Source organism: Sus scrofa, chromosome 5 (genome assembly GCF_054392235.1).
Source record: "Sus scrofa isolate SSC_HxYL_T2T_F1_AM1 chromosome 5, Sscrofa_HxYL_maternal_Yorkshire_Landrace_v2.0, whole genome shotgun sequence".
Taxonomy (NCBI): Eukaryota; Metazoa; Chordata; class Mammalia; order Artiodactyla; family Suidae; genus Sus; species Sus scrofa.
In genome coordinates, this window is record NC_139387.1 from 88,677,993 (window position 1) to 88,690,669 (window position 12,677).

The following is a 12,677-nucleotide window of genomic DNA, read 5'->3' on the forward strand; positions in this document are numbered from 1 at the left end:
GCGATGGACGAGTTAATTACCTGGATGGGGAGAATCCTTTCACCATGTGTGTGTGTCTATCCCATCACCATGAGATATGCTTAAAACATGTTAAAATGTTACTGGTCAGATATACTTCGGTAAAGCTGAATAAGCAAATCAATAAATAAAATTAGTTCCCAAGGAAAATGAGATTTAACTTTTGGGCGGTCGTGTTTTGGGGGGGTCATCTGGGACCCCACTTGCTGCCACCGTGGATTTGCGTCCCTAGGGCTGATCCCCTGCTTCTGATCCTGGTGAGGCCTTGGGCCGCATCCCACCAATCTCTGCTCAGGACTTTGCCCTTTCTGTGTTGCAGTGCCCTGGTTCCCCAAAACCATTCAAGAGCTGGACAGATTTGCCAATCAGATTCTCAGCTACGGAGCGGAACTGGATGCAGATCACCCTGTGAGTGCACGGCCCCTCTGATCCGGTCCTGTGGGTTCCCCCCCACCACCCCCTCTCCCTCGGGGGCATGGTGTCTTTGTCTGTCCGCCTGTACAACACACATGCATTGAGTGCCCACGTAGATGACGCTGCCGTCATCATTACCGCGGTTACTATGGACGAGGCGGCTAGAGATCACCATCCAGAAACTACTGTTTACGTGCCACGTAGGTGTGTAAGTGGTATGTATCCACACACACACATGTGTGTAAATCATCTTTGTTTTTGATTTGGTCCAACGACAGAGGTTTAAATCAAGTGTTCGGGAAATACTAAACTGCTGACAGCGCTGCCGGGGCAGGGGGGCTGTGCTGTGGGGAGTGGTGACACCGGAACTGGATTTCAAAAACTGAGAACAAGATGCTGGTCGAATAAGGAACGAGAGGCTTTCTGCGCCGAGGGGAACAGCACATGCCAAGGCTCAGAGTCCGGGATATCTGGGGGATGCCTGGCTGGTGTTAGGCGTGAGGGCGAAAGTGTCAGGAGATGAGATCGGGTGGGTTGTGGGCCGACTTTAAAGGGTCTGATGTACCCGACAGAGAACTGCGACTGTGTCCTGTGTCCCTACCTTTTCTAAGTGGAGGACCAAGCTCGGGAGATCTTACTCCCTTTCTCCAGGGCGGGGGGGCTCCAAGGAGGAGCAGCCTGGAGGTGAGAGGTGCCGCCTTAGGTTGGCTGTCTCATTCTCTGCCCAGACAAAGGGCTCCTCAGTCTTCAAATGACTTGGAAGCTGTTTTCCTTCCCAGGGTTACTGCAACCCAGTGGGAGTCCCTGCACTTCCTGGGGGGGAGTCTGTTTCTTCCTCCCATCTCTGCGGTCTTTCCAGGTGAGCAAGTTGAGAATTTGCAGGAAGGCTTCTCTCAGGAGGCAGAACAGATGCTCCCACTTTACAGAGTGGTGGAGGCCCAACAAGAGGAATGACTTCTCCAAGGTCTCAGGCTAGATTTGGCCTGCTTGGCCTCTGACCTCCGTCTGTACGGAGAAAAGACAAAGGGCAGAAATTCAGGCCCTTTCACAGAGACGAAGAGGGAGCCAGTTCTGGGGTAGGCTGGCCTTTTAAAATATCAGCAACTGTTGCTCGTTCCAATTCAAATTCCGTAGTTTATCAATTCAAATAGTAAAGCCCTTAGAATAACTTGAAAATACAGAAAAGCCTGAGGAAGAAAATGAAGATCGCCTATAATCTCCATTATTTCTCTTTTTTCCCTTGGTACCATTCTGCTTGTTTTTTGTTTGTTTGTTTGTTTGTTTTTTACCATGAGAAAGTATTTTATAAACTGAAGCAAAGAATGAATTCCCTCCTCCTTTTTTATATATATATATATTTTTAGGGCTGCACCTGCAGCATCTGGAGGTTCCCAGGTTAGGGGTCGAATGGGAGCTGTACCTGCCAGCCTATGCCACAACAACGCCAGATCCAAGATACCGTGTCTGTGACCAACACCACAGTTCGTGACAACGCCGGATCCTTAACCAACTGAGCAAGGCCAGCGAGGGAGCCCACATGGATACTAGTTGGGTTCGTTTTCTCTGAGCCACAGCGGGAATTCCGCGAATGTATATTTTTAATCGCAGTGTCATAACTTACTAACCAGCCCCCAATGGTGAGCTTGTATGGGGTTTTTGGTCTTTCACTATGATGATAATTCCGCAGGGAATCTTCTTGCCTCTGCATCTCTGTGTGACCTCCGTGTAGCTTAGCTTCTCTGATGCTTGCTTGTGAAATGACTTAATCCAAGGATAGTCACTGTCCTTTAGGCTCCTGGTATCTGTTATATAAATGCCCCCCTCCCGAAACTCAAGGTCGAGTTGGAGCCTTTGGATCCCTGCCCCCCCCCCCTTTCCTGGGTAGAATGCAGCCCACTCCCCTGGCCTGAGTGACAGGAGCCCTTCCAGAATCTCCCTATCCCTGTGGACAAGTCTGGGTCTGGGCCTCTTTGCCATCCGCCCAGGGGGAAAGCAAAGCATCTCCCAAGATACGGTTCGTCCGCAAAGCTGTCCGGCTGGCCTTGACCCAGTCCCTGGGCCCGGCCTATCCGGGTGTTTTCTCCTCTCGCCCACCTCCATCCTCCTGCCCTGACGCCTGTCCCTTCTGCTGGCCGCATTCCCGGCTCGCTGGGAGCGGTGGCAGAAGAGGCCAGGCTATGGATACGGCCTGTTCCTCTCTTTATCCTCGTGGCTCCTCAGGGGCAGTCGGGGCTGCTCTTAAAACTCCCTGGAATTCGTTCTCTTTCTAGACCCAGCCCACATCTTTGACTCCCTGGCCTCCCGCATCGTAGATTTTATCCTAAAAACACACTTTATCAGGTACACGGTCCCCCTGCCTCGGAGGCCAGGCTCTCTCTGTTCCTGTGGCTTCTCATCAGGTCCCGGGAACGGACGGGCCAAGGACAGAGCACACCCTCCAGGGGGCTTCGCGCAGCCTCGCCGGCCCCACGGGGCCTGGCCTCCATGTGGGGAGCGGCTCGGCTGTTCTTCCCGAAAGGACCCTCTGTTCCTCCCTGTCCCTGGCGTCCAGGCTGAGCCTCCCCGACCCCTGCCCTTGGCAGCACGCGCTGACACTTGACCCAGCAGCTCACTTTGGGGGCCTCGCAAACAGCCTCTTGGAGAAGTGCAGCCAAGCAAGGACCGTTCCCAAAACACAGGGTAAAGGGCCTCTGAGCCGTGGTGAAGCGACACGTGAGACGGGCATGCTGACCTGCCAGGCTCTCACCTTTCCTCCTTCCTTTCTTCCTTCCACAAACATTTGTTCAGCAAATGACATTTGTAGCTGATATTTCGGCACTGACCACAGACTGGATGCCAGGGACTGTGCTAAAAGCTTTACCCTCGTTCTTTTATTTTTTATTTTTTTATCATTTATTTGTATATATATATTTTTCTACTGCACAGCATGGTGACCCTGTAAACATACATGCATACATTCTTTTTTCTCACATTAAATGTCCCATCATAAGTGACTAGGCAGAGTTCCCAGTGCTACACAGCAGGATCCCATTGCTAATCTATTCCCAAGGCAACAGTCTGCATCTATTTACCCCAAGCTCCCAGTCCCTCCCACTCCCTCCCCTTCTCCCTTGGCAACCACAAGTCTATTCTCCAAGTCCATGATTTTCTTTTCTGTAGAAAGGTTCCTTTGTGCCATATGTTAGATTCCAGATATAAGTGATAGCATATGGTGATTGTCTTTCTCTTTCTGACTTACTTCACTCAGGATGAGAGTCTCTAGTTCCATCCCTGTTGCTGCAAATGGCATTCGTTTGTTCTTTTTTATGGCCGAGCAATATTCCATTGTGTATATACGCCACATCTTCCTAATCCAATCATCTGTCAGTGGACATTTGGGTTGATTTCATGTCTTGGATTTTACCCTCATTCTCAAGATGTGAATGTTATAACCATCTCCTGGGAGGGGTGAATTTTCTCATTTGCGGAGGAGAAATTGTGGATGGGAACTGTGTCTGTTTCCGGCCGTGTAAAGGAGAGACGGTTGAAATGACTAGTAAGACCTGGTCCCTGCCCTCCAGGCCTTCAGTGATGGGGTAGAGGGAGGACATCTGGTCTTCCCAAAGGTGGCCAGAGGGGGCTGGGACACAGCCTGGCAGCCCCAATCCAAATGGGTCTGTTGGATTCTCATTTCCAGCACATTCTCTCCCTGACCATTTCCCAGCCTCTGTGCTCCTGTGCGTGTCATCTCCTCTCACCTCTTTCCCTGCTGGCAAAGCTCGATTCATCTTTTAAGGCCCAGGCATGTATCTTGGCTTCCCTAAAGCCTTCCAGCGCCTTCTTCCCCAGGCTAAGCTTTTCACACTGATGCTGTAGAACTGTGTGCACTGTGTTTAAAATTATGAACACAGAGCATCAGATCCCAGTAAATTCACAACCTCATAGGACTTATTCAAGTGAAGGGTCCTGTGCCTGATCCTCAAACTGCAGTCTTTGAAAAACAAAAAATCTCACCATCAAAGGGAGATCTGCTGTATTCTAGAAGCTCATTTTAAGCACATGCAAGTCCCGTTATCTCATGAGAGGCGCTGAAAAATCCCTTAAAAAAAAAATACCCATTCAACCTAACGATCCTTAAAATTTATTTACCCATGGAACCAACCCACCCCCCCTTTATTTTTCTGTCTTTTTAGGGCCACATCTGTGGCATATGGAAGTTCCCTGGTTAAGGGTCAAATCAGAGTCGCAGCTGCTGGCCTACGCCACAGCCACAGCAACTTGGGATCTGAGCCGTGTCTGCGACTGACACCACAGTTCATGGCAACGCTGGATCCTTAACCCACTGAGTAAGAGCAGGGATCAAACCTGCATTTTTATGGATCCTAGTCAGGTTTATAACTGCTGAGCCACAATAGGAACTCCTGAAATCCATTTTTTAATGGAGTACCTAGCAACATTATCTTGAATGGTAGTGTTTCATCATAATATTTGGTTAAATTGTAGTATATAAAAAGTACATGATTGGAGTTCCTGCTGTGACGCGGTGGGTTAAGAATACAATTGCAGGAAGTTCCCGTTGTGGCGCAATGGAAACAAATCCTGCTAGTATCCATGAGGATCGGGATTTGATCCCTGGCCTGGCTCAGTGAGTCGGGGAGCTGGCGTTGCTGTGAGCTGCGGTGTAGATCGTAACTGTGGCTCGGATCCCACTTGCTGTGGCTGTGGTGTAGGCCGGCAGCTGTAGCTCTGATTCGACTCCTAGCCTGGGAAATTTCATACACCGTGGGTGCGGACCTAGGGAAAAAAAAAAAAGAAAAAGAACACAATTGCAACGGCTGGGGCTGCAGAGGGGTACATTTAATCTCCAGCCCAAGGCAGCGGGTTAAAGGATCCAGCGCTGCCACAGGTGTGGCTCCTGGCCCAGTCCCTGGCCCAGGAACTTCCATATGTTGTGGGTGTGGCCATTAAAAAAAAAAAGCGTGTGATTAAGCACCATGTTTAATAAGTCAGATAGCAGATGCTGTCAGTTCTAAGGTCTCCGTGGATTGGAATAGTTAGGGACGACTTCTGGAAAAAGGGAGATCTGGGGTGAGCCCTCTAGTAACCAGAGCGGGCTCTGTGCTTGTCTGACAGCAGCCCCCTCTCTATGGGCGAACCCAAGAAAAGTTTATTTCCAGGGTAGGTCATTAGGGAAATTGCTCCACACAGTCTTACAGAGACCAACTCTCCTTCCATCCAGTGGTAGCCCCTCATCCAGATCCTGGGAGCCGTCTCCATGCTGCCAGACAAGGATGGAGAGAGAGTGAGCAGTGCTCGGGAGAGGTTTTTATGGTCTGGGATTGATGGCGATGCATCCCTTCCCTCAAATTCCTCTGACTGTAATTCGGTCACAGGGCCACGCCTATGTTCCGGAGAGACTGGGAACAGTGGTTTAGCAATGTTCTCTGAAGGCCAGCAGGGGCAGATCTTGGGGAGCACTGCCAGCCTCTGCTGCCAAGACCCCAACCCCAGAGCTCCCTCTTCCAATTTCCCTGGCACCTGAGCTGGGTCCAAGCAGATCTGCACTAGGGGAGGCTTTCTGGTGGAGAACACATTAACCAGTGCAGCTGCTTTTCAGGGCCTGTTTCTACGTCTTTATCTTTATCTAAATCTCATAAATGCTTTTCAGCCTTTCAAGGCGTAGACATTGAGATTCCCCACTCTCCCCAAAGACCCTTGTTCTTCCCCAAGAGGAAGGCTGTCTTTCCAGTACTTCTCTCCTTGCCTCTTCCTTTGTCCATCCAACCTTCTCCATCTGAGGCCCCTGTCAAGGTCTCTTCTAAGGATCATTAGCCAGTTGAGTCATCAAAGACTTCTTATACTTCCCTCTGCTGCTCTGTCAAAGCACAATTTTTAAATTAAAGCCAAAACCAACCGTCATAAAGGTAGCCAGTAAACATCTGTCAAAGGTCTGTTGCCTCCATAGTAAGGGCAGCAACAAGATGTCAAAGACGTTGCAAAGGAAGATGCAAGAGACCGAAATAGTTATGGTCATTGAAGACTAGGATGCTGGAATGAGATTGCAAAGATGGGTTCCCATGATATAGGTCCAATGAAACAATCAAGCCATAACCATGAGTGTTTTCTGTTGGACAGAAACATTTGCAGCCTGATCATAAAATAAATATTTTGTAACTCTTCTATAAGTCCACATCTACCTTTGAAGACTTCAGACCTTATGAAGTAGTAAATTGCACATCAAACAAATATTCCCGCCCCTAGATAGCGTACAGTAGGCTTGTTAAACAGTAATCTCATTGGACTTTCAAAAGACACACAGTTTTTTTGCCTAAGTTTTGCATAATTTTTCTTAAAAGCATCTACTCAGGAGTATGCTGAGTCTGCTTTGCACTGAAAATCCAGTGATAAATAAGATAAACAGATTCCCGAGTTTAATAATTATTAACCAGTATGTAATGATTGTCTGAAAGGAGAAACACTCAGGTCGCTGAGGGAGTCTATTGCAGAGGGAAACCAATAACCTTCAGAAAAGCCAAGGTAGGTTTCTAAAAATGCAGTTGGAACCAAGTTAGAAAGACCAAATAATAGCTTATTGGTCCAGGAGAGTGTGGAAGTGTTCCAGTCAGAGGGAACAGCATGTGGGAACCATGCTGAACCTGGGAAAAAGCATGGTGTGTTTAGAGAAGTCACATTAGACCAGATGGACAAATTTGCAGATAAACACCGTGTTGGGCAATTGTGGTTCAGCACAGAGTTGGAAACATAGGCAGGGCCAGATCAGATGGAGCCTCGTGGTCTATATTAGGGATTTTGGACTTTATCCTAAAAGTGATGAGAAACCATTGAAAGTTTGGAAGGAGGGGAGAGAATAGATTTGTCTAGTTTAAGTCTCCTTGGGCTGAAGGGAGGGAGGGGGTGTGGGGACGAGACAAAGACAGGCCACTTGGAAAGCAGACATAGAAGCTGGGAAAGAAGTGACTGGGGCCTCAATGAAGGCGTAGCAATGAGATTAAAGTAAAAAGGACAGACTCAAGATGTTTGGCAGGAAAAAATGGACAAAAATTGATTGCTGAATGTGGAAAGGAGAGATGTACCCAGTGAATTCCCAGGTTACTGGCTGGAGCCACCAAGGATCTTTTTTTTTTTTTTTTGTCTTTTTGCTATTTCTTGGGCCGCTCCTGCAGCATATGGAGGTTCCCAGGCTAGGAGTCTAATCGGAGCTGTAGCCACAGGCCTATGCCAGAGCCACAGCAATGCCGGATCCGAGCCGCGCCTGCGACCTACACCACAGCTCATGGCAACGCCGGATCCTTAACCCACTGAGCAAGGGCAGGGACCGAACCCACAACCTCATGGTTCCTAGTCGGATTCGTTAACCACTGCGCCACGACAGGAACTCTCTGGAGCCACCAAGGATCTTAATCTTTTCCAAGACAGTCTTCTTGGCCTTACTGGTAGGGGGTGACCATGGCAACACAGAATGGGTGAGGGGAGGGGCAAGGTCAGCGCTGTCCTTGTCTACTGAGTTGCACATCTTTGGTGAGTGTCTACAAGATGGCAGTTACTTTAAAAAATACTACTTTGAACTTCTTGTCTCCTGTGTACCATCCTTCCTCCAGTTGGTGTGGGGCTCACAGAATGCAAAAAACCTCTCATTATTGCTCCAGATGAAATATAAATAGCAAGGCAAGAATTTGACAGATGCTATTTAAAAAGCCCAGAGAGGAGTTCCAGTTGTGGCTCAGCGGGGTGAAAATCTGACTAGTATCCATGAGGATGTGGGTTCGACCCCTGGCCTCACTCAGTGGGTTAAGGATCTGGCATTGCCACAAACTTCAGCATAGGTCACAGATGTGGCTCAGCTCTGGTGTTGCTGTGGCTGTGTTGTAGGCCAGCATCTGCAGCTCCAGTTGAACCCCTAGCCTGGGAACTTATATATGCCACAGGTGCAGCCCAAAAAAAGACAAAAAAAATTTTTTAAAGCCCAGGGATTGGTGATGGAACTTAGTGAACCATTCCAGAGAATATCCTTTTATTATTCTGAGTCAGACCTCTCAGCTTTTGGATTTCTCACCATTTTGCACAAATGCATCATTTCTTGAGTGTCTCCTTTGTAGGCAGAATTCTACTTGATGCCCTGCTTATGTTATCTAACCACATCCATCCGAGACCGTGAGGTGGCTACCATTGCTAGTTTCATTTTACTGATGAAGAAACTAAGGCTCTGGGAGGTGAAGGGACCAACATCAGGCCATGCTGCTCATGGCCAAATGGGTCAGCAATCCATCCCAGCCCGTCCAACTGTAAGCCCCCTGTTCTTCTCTCTAGTCTAAAGACAGCACTTCTGAGCTTTAATTCCAGGCATGAGATCAAGACACGATAACTTAACGATCTCAGGCTGGAAGAATACTCAGAAGGCTTTTCTGTATAGTTGCTGCCTCCCCCAAATCCCCACTGAATCAAAATCACTCGTGTCCACACCCCAGGTAACAGAAATGCTGAGATGAAAAGTGATTGTGTGTGGACCGCGGGTGTGATGTTGCACCTTTGCATCCAGTAGAATTCTCTCCACTTCCTCCCACCACTTCTCCTCTCATCCCCCTCCCCCTCCCCACTCAGTCACCAGCAATAGATTTTCCTGTCAAAACATACTTGGTTACATGCAGTGCAACCAAAATTGCTGCTATTAGCTTAATTGAGACAGGGCGATTATAAATAAATTACATGCAGTGCTACTGAAATTGCTGCTATTAGTCTAAATTGAGACAGGACGATTAGTCATCAGCAAGCGTAACTTCATTCAGAGTGAGTTTCGTTGGCTGCTGAAGCCCTGGGGTCACCTGGCAACCCGAAGGATACCAGGGCAAAGCCCGGAGAGACAACTCCAAGGCTGCCGATCTCTTTCACTGGTAACTGAGAGCAAAAGTCTGGGCAGTCTGGTGGGCAGGGCTCCTTTGCAGGCTGATGATGAGCTTCTTTGAAACCCTGCACTGTAGAGGGCCAGGGTTAGAAACCTTCCCACAGAGAAAATCTGTGTAGTATATTATATAGGGGTGTGTTGAGGTAGCTCCATATATGAAACTGCCATCACTTCCCTAGTGAGTTAAGATGGATTTTTAATATTATTTTACTTTGTTTCAAGTTGTAAAAGAAATCCACACTCACGGTAGAAAAATCAAAAGCATAAGTGGTATAGAAGAATAAAAGAGCTCCAATTTTCCTGCCGTTTGTTGGATTTTGATATATTTATTCCATCATTTCATTCTTAAATGATTTATATAATCCCTCTGACATAGTTGATAGCTACTGGATGTACATTTTATCTTATTTTTTTTATTTTTTGGCCTCGCCTGTGGCACGCAGACGTTCCTGGGCCAGGGATCAAACCCATGCCACAGTAGTAACCGGAGCCGTGGCAGTGACAACTGTGGATCCTTAACTGCTAGGCCACCAGAGAACTCCTACAATTTTTGTGTGTGTCTTTTTGTCTTTTTAGGGCTGCAGCCGAGGCATATGGAGGTTCCCAGGCTAGGGGTCCAGTTGGAGCTGTAGCCGCTGTAGCCACAGCCACAGCAATGCACGGTCCCGCAACGCACGATCCAAGCCGCATCTGTGACCTACACCACGGCTCATGGCAACTCTGGATCCTTAACCCACTGAGTGAAGCCAGGGATCGAACCCGCATCCTCCTGGATGCTAGTTGGGTTCGTTAACTGCTGAGCCACAACAGGAACTCCTAAAATTTTAGATTAAGCTTTTTTTTATGGCTGGAAAAAAAACTTTAAACTACCTAGACAAAGTACACTGAGGCTGAACGATAAAGAGCCACATGGAGAAGAGAAGCTATCATGAGCATCCCACTGCTAGAGGCAGCATAATGAGGTGGAAAGCCACTGGTTAAAAGAATTGTTCATTTGTCTCCCTGGTTACCGGTCTCAACCCTCAACTCACCACCTGGGGAGGACCACACAGCCCAGGTGGAGGTGTTGGTTCTGTCGTTCAGGGCCCCTGGGCAAATGGCTTTGTGAGCTCCACTTTCTTCGTGTCTAGATTGCAATATAAAAAGAGGTTTTCTCCAAGGCACCTGGCAGTGCCAAAGTCTTTATACGCAGGACAAACATTAACTTTCTAGGGAGTTCCTGTCATGGCTCAGCAGTTGCTGAACCCAACTAGGATCCATGAGGTTGCAAGTTTGATCCCTGCCCTTGCTCAGTGGGTTGAGCATCCAGCGTTGCCGTGAGCTGTGGTGTAGGTCGCAGACGGGCCTTGGGTCTGGCGTGGCTGTGGCTGTGGTGTAGGCTAGTGGCTGTGGTTCCGATTGAACCCCTAGCCTGGGAGCCTCCATGTGCTGTGGGTATGGCCCTAAAAGACAAACAAACAAACACCGCCCCCCCAAAAAAAAACCCATTAACGTTGTATATTAAGCCCTAAGTATGGAGATGTGTTCATTGAGCTCAGCAGCCAGAGTCCTCCATGGGTGTGGTCGTGCTGCTTAGAAATCAAAATGTCCCATTTTCTGGCCTCATCATCCCACAGCAATTTATCTTCACCCGGTAGAGCTGAGCCCAGCAGGAGTTTTCAGTTTTCCGATTCCCGAACTTTCCTATCTGGAATGAATGCTTCAAAACCATTCAGTGCTCGAGGGAAAATACTGCAGTTATCCTTTGTAATAATCGTGTCGTGGGCTCTTTTCTAAACCGAATAATCACTTAATTTACCTGGGATTTAGTTTTGGAAGGAAAGATGCAGGGTAATTTTACTTTTCCAGTGTGAAACATATGGATTTCTCTGTTTCTCAAAACATATCCTAGGAAACAAAACAGGGAACGCCTCCCTCCCTGCTGCCTCCCTCTGTTTATCCCTCCCTGCCCCTTATTCTTTGCTTCCTTCCCTCTTTCAGGGAGCGCTTGTCATTCTTTCTGTATGCCAGGCTCTGGGCTAGGGCTTCTCAGGTAAAATTACGTGATACACGTGAACCCCTGGTTCTTTGGAATTACTAATAGAGCTTGACTTAAAAAACAAAAACAAAAACAAAAAAACCCCAAGTCTGAAAGTCAGGAAGTACTTATCCTTTTAAAAGAGTCTTTAAACAGGACCCTCCATGACATCAGCCTTTGTTTTCAATCCATTAATGCCTTCGTTTGGAGGGATGGTGGGGCAGAGAAATTGCAGGGTAAGGGGATGGATGGCATGGCTTACCCAGCTTATCCGTTATTGCTTGCGGGGAACAAAGCAAGTTCTACTACATTTATTTTGTCTTACTGAAATTCAGATTACGATCCATTTTTTGGATCATGACGTTTTTAGCTTTATTGGAATATAATGGACACATACCGTTGCATACGTCTGAGGTGCCGATTTGATACATGTATATGTTGAGAAATGATAGCATGATAAACATCTGTCGCTTCAGCTACTTACCGTTTCTGTCTTTGATGCAAACATTTAAGACCTACTCTCTTCGCGACTTTCAAGTCTATGAAACAGCACCGTTAACTGTAATCTTGTGCATTAGATCCCCAGAACCTACTCATCGTCTACCTAGAAGTTTGACCCTTTAACCGACACATCCCCGTCTCTCCCAGTCCCATTCTCTGGTAACCAGCAATGTCCTCTCTGTCCATGAGTTTGGCTTCGTATTATCTGGCCAAAACAGCCTTTGACTTTTTCTGTCTGACTTATTTCACTTGGTAAAATGCTCTCAAGGTCCCCCCTATGTGGTCAGAAGGGTTTCCTTACCTTTTATGGACGAATAATACTCCACTGTATGTATAGACGGCGTTTTCTTTATCCGTCTATCTGCCAGTGAACACTTAGGTTGTTTCTGTGTCTTGACTGTTTGAACAAGGCTGCAGTGAACATGGAAGAGCAGATCCCTCTCCAAGAGAGTGATTTTATTTCCTTTGGATATATACCTACAGATGGGATTGCTGAATCATAGGGTAGATCTGTTTTTACTTTTTTGAGGACCCTCCATACCATTTGCCAAGTTAGCTGTACCAACTGACGTTCCCACCAGTGGTGCCCAGAGGTTTCCTTTCCTGCACATTCTCGCTAATACTTACCTCTTGTCTTTTCAAGATCAGCTATTCTAACAGGTGCGAGGTGACAGCTCATTGTGATTTTGATTTGCATTTTACTGATGGTTAGTGATACTGAGCATCTTTTCCTGTACCTGTTGGCTATTTGTATATCTTCTTTGGGAAAAATGCCTGTTCAGATCCTCTGCCTATTTTTAAATTAGATGATTTGACTTTTTTTCTATT

At 47.4% G+C, this 12,677-nt stretch overlaps 1 protein-coding gene across 2 annotated transcripts in view; it reads left to right on the forward strand.

Annotated features, from left to right (window-relative positions):
• Nucleotides 1-12,677, forward strand: part of PAH (phenylalanine hydroxylase) — a 75,155-nt gene that overhangs the window by 32,755 nt on the left and 29,723 nt on the right. For both annotated transcript variants that reach the window (XM_021092656.2, XM_084957351.1), the window contains one exon: nt 338-426. In XM_021092656.2, coding sequence (XP_020948315.2) covers nt 338-426 — 89 coding nt within the window. The remainder of the gene's footprint in view (nt 1-337; nt 427-12,677) is intronic.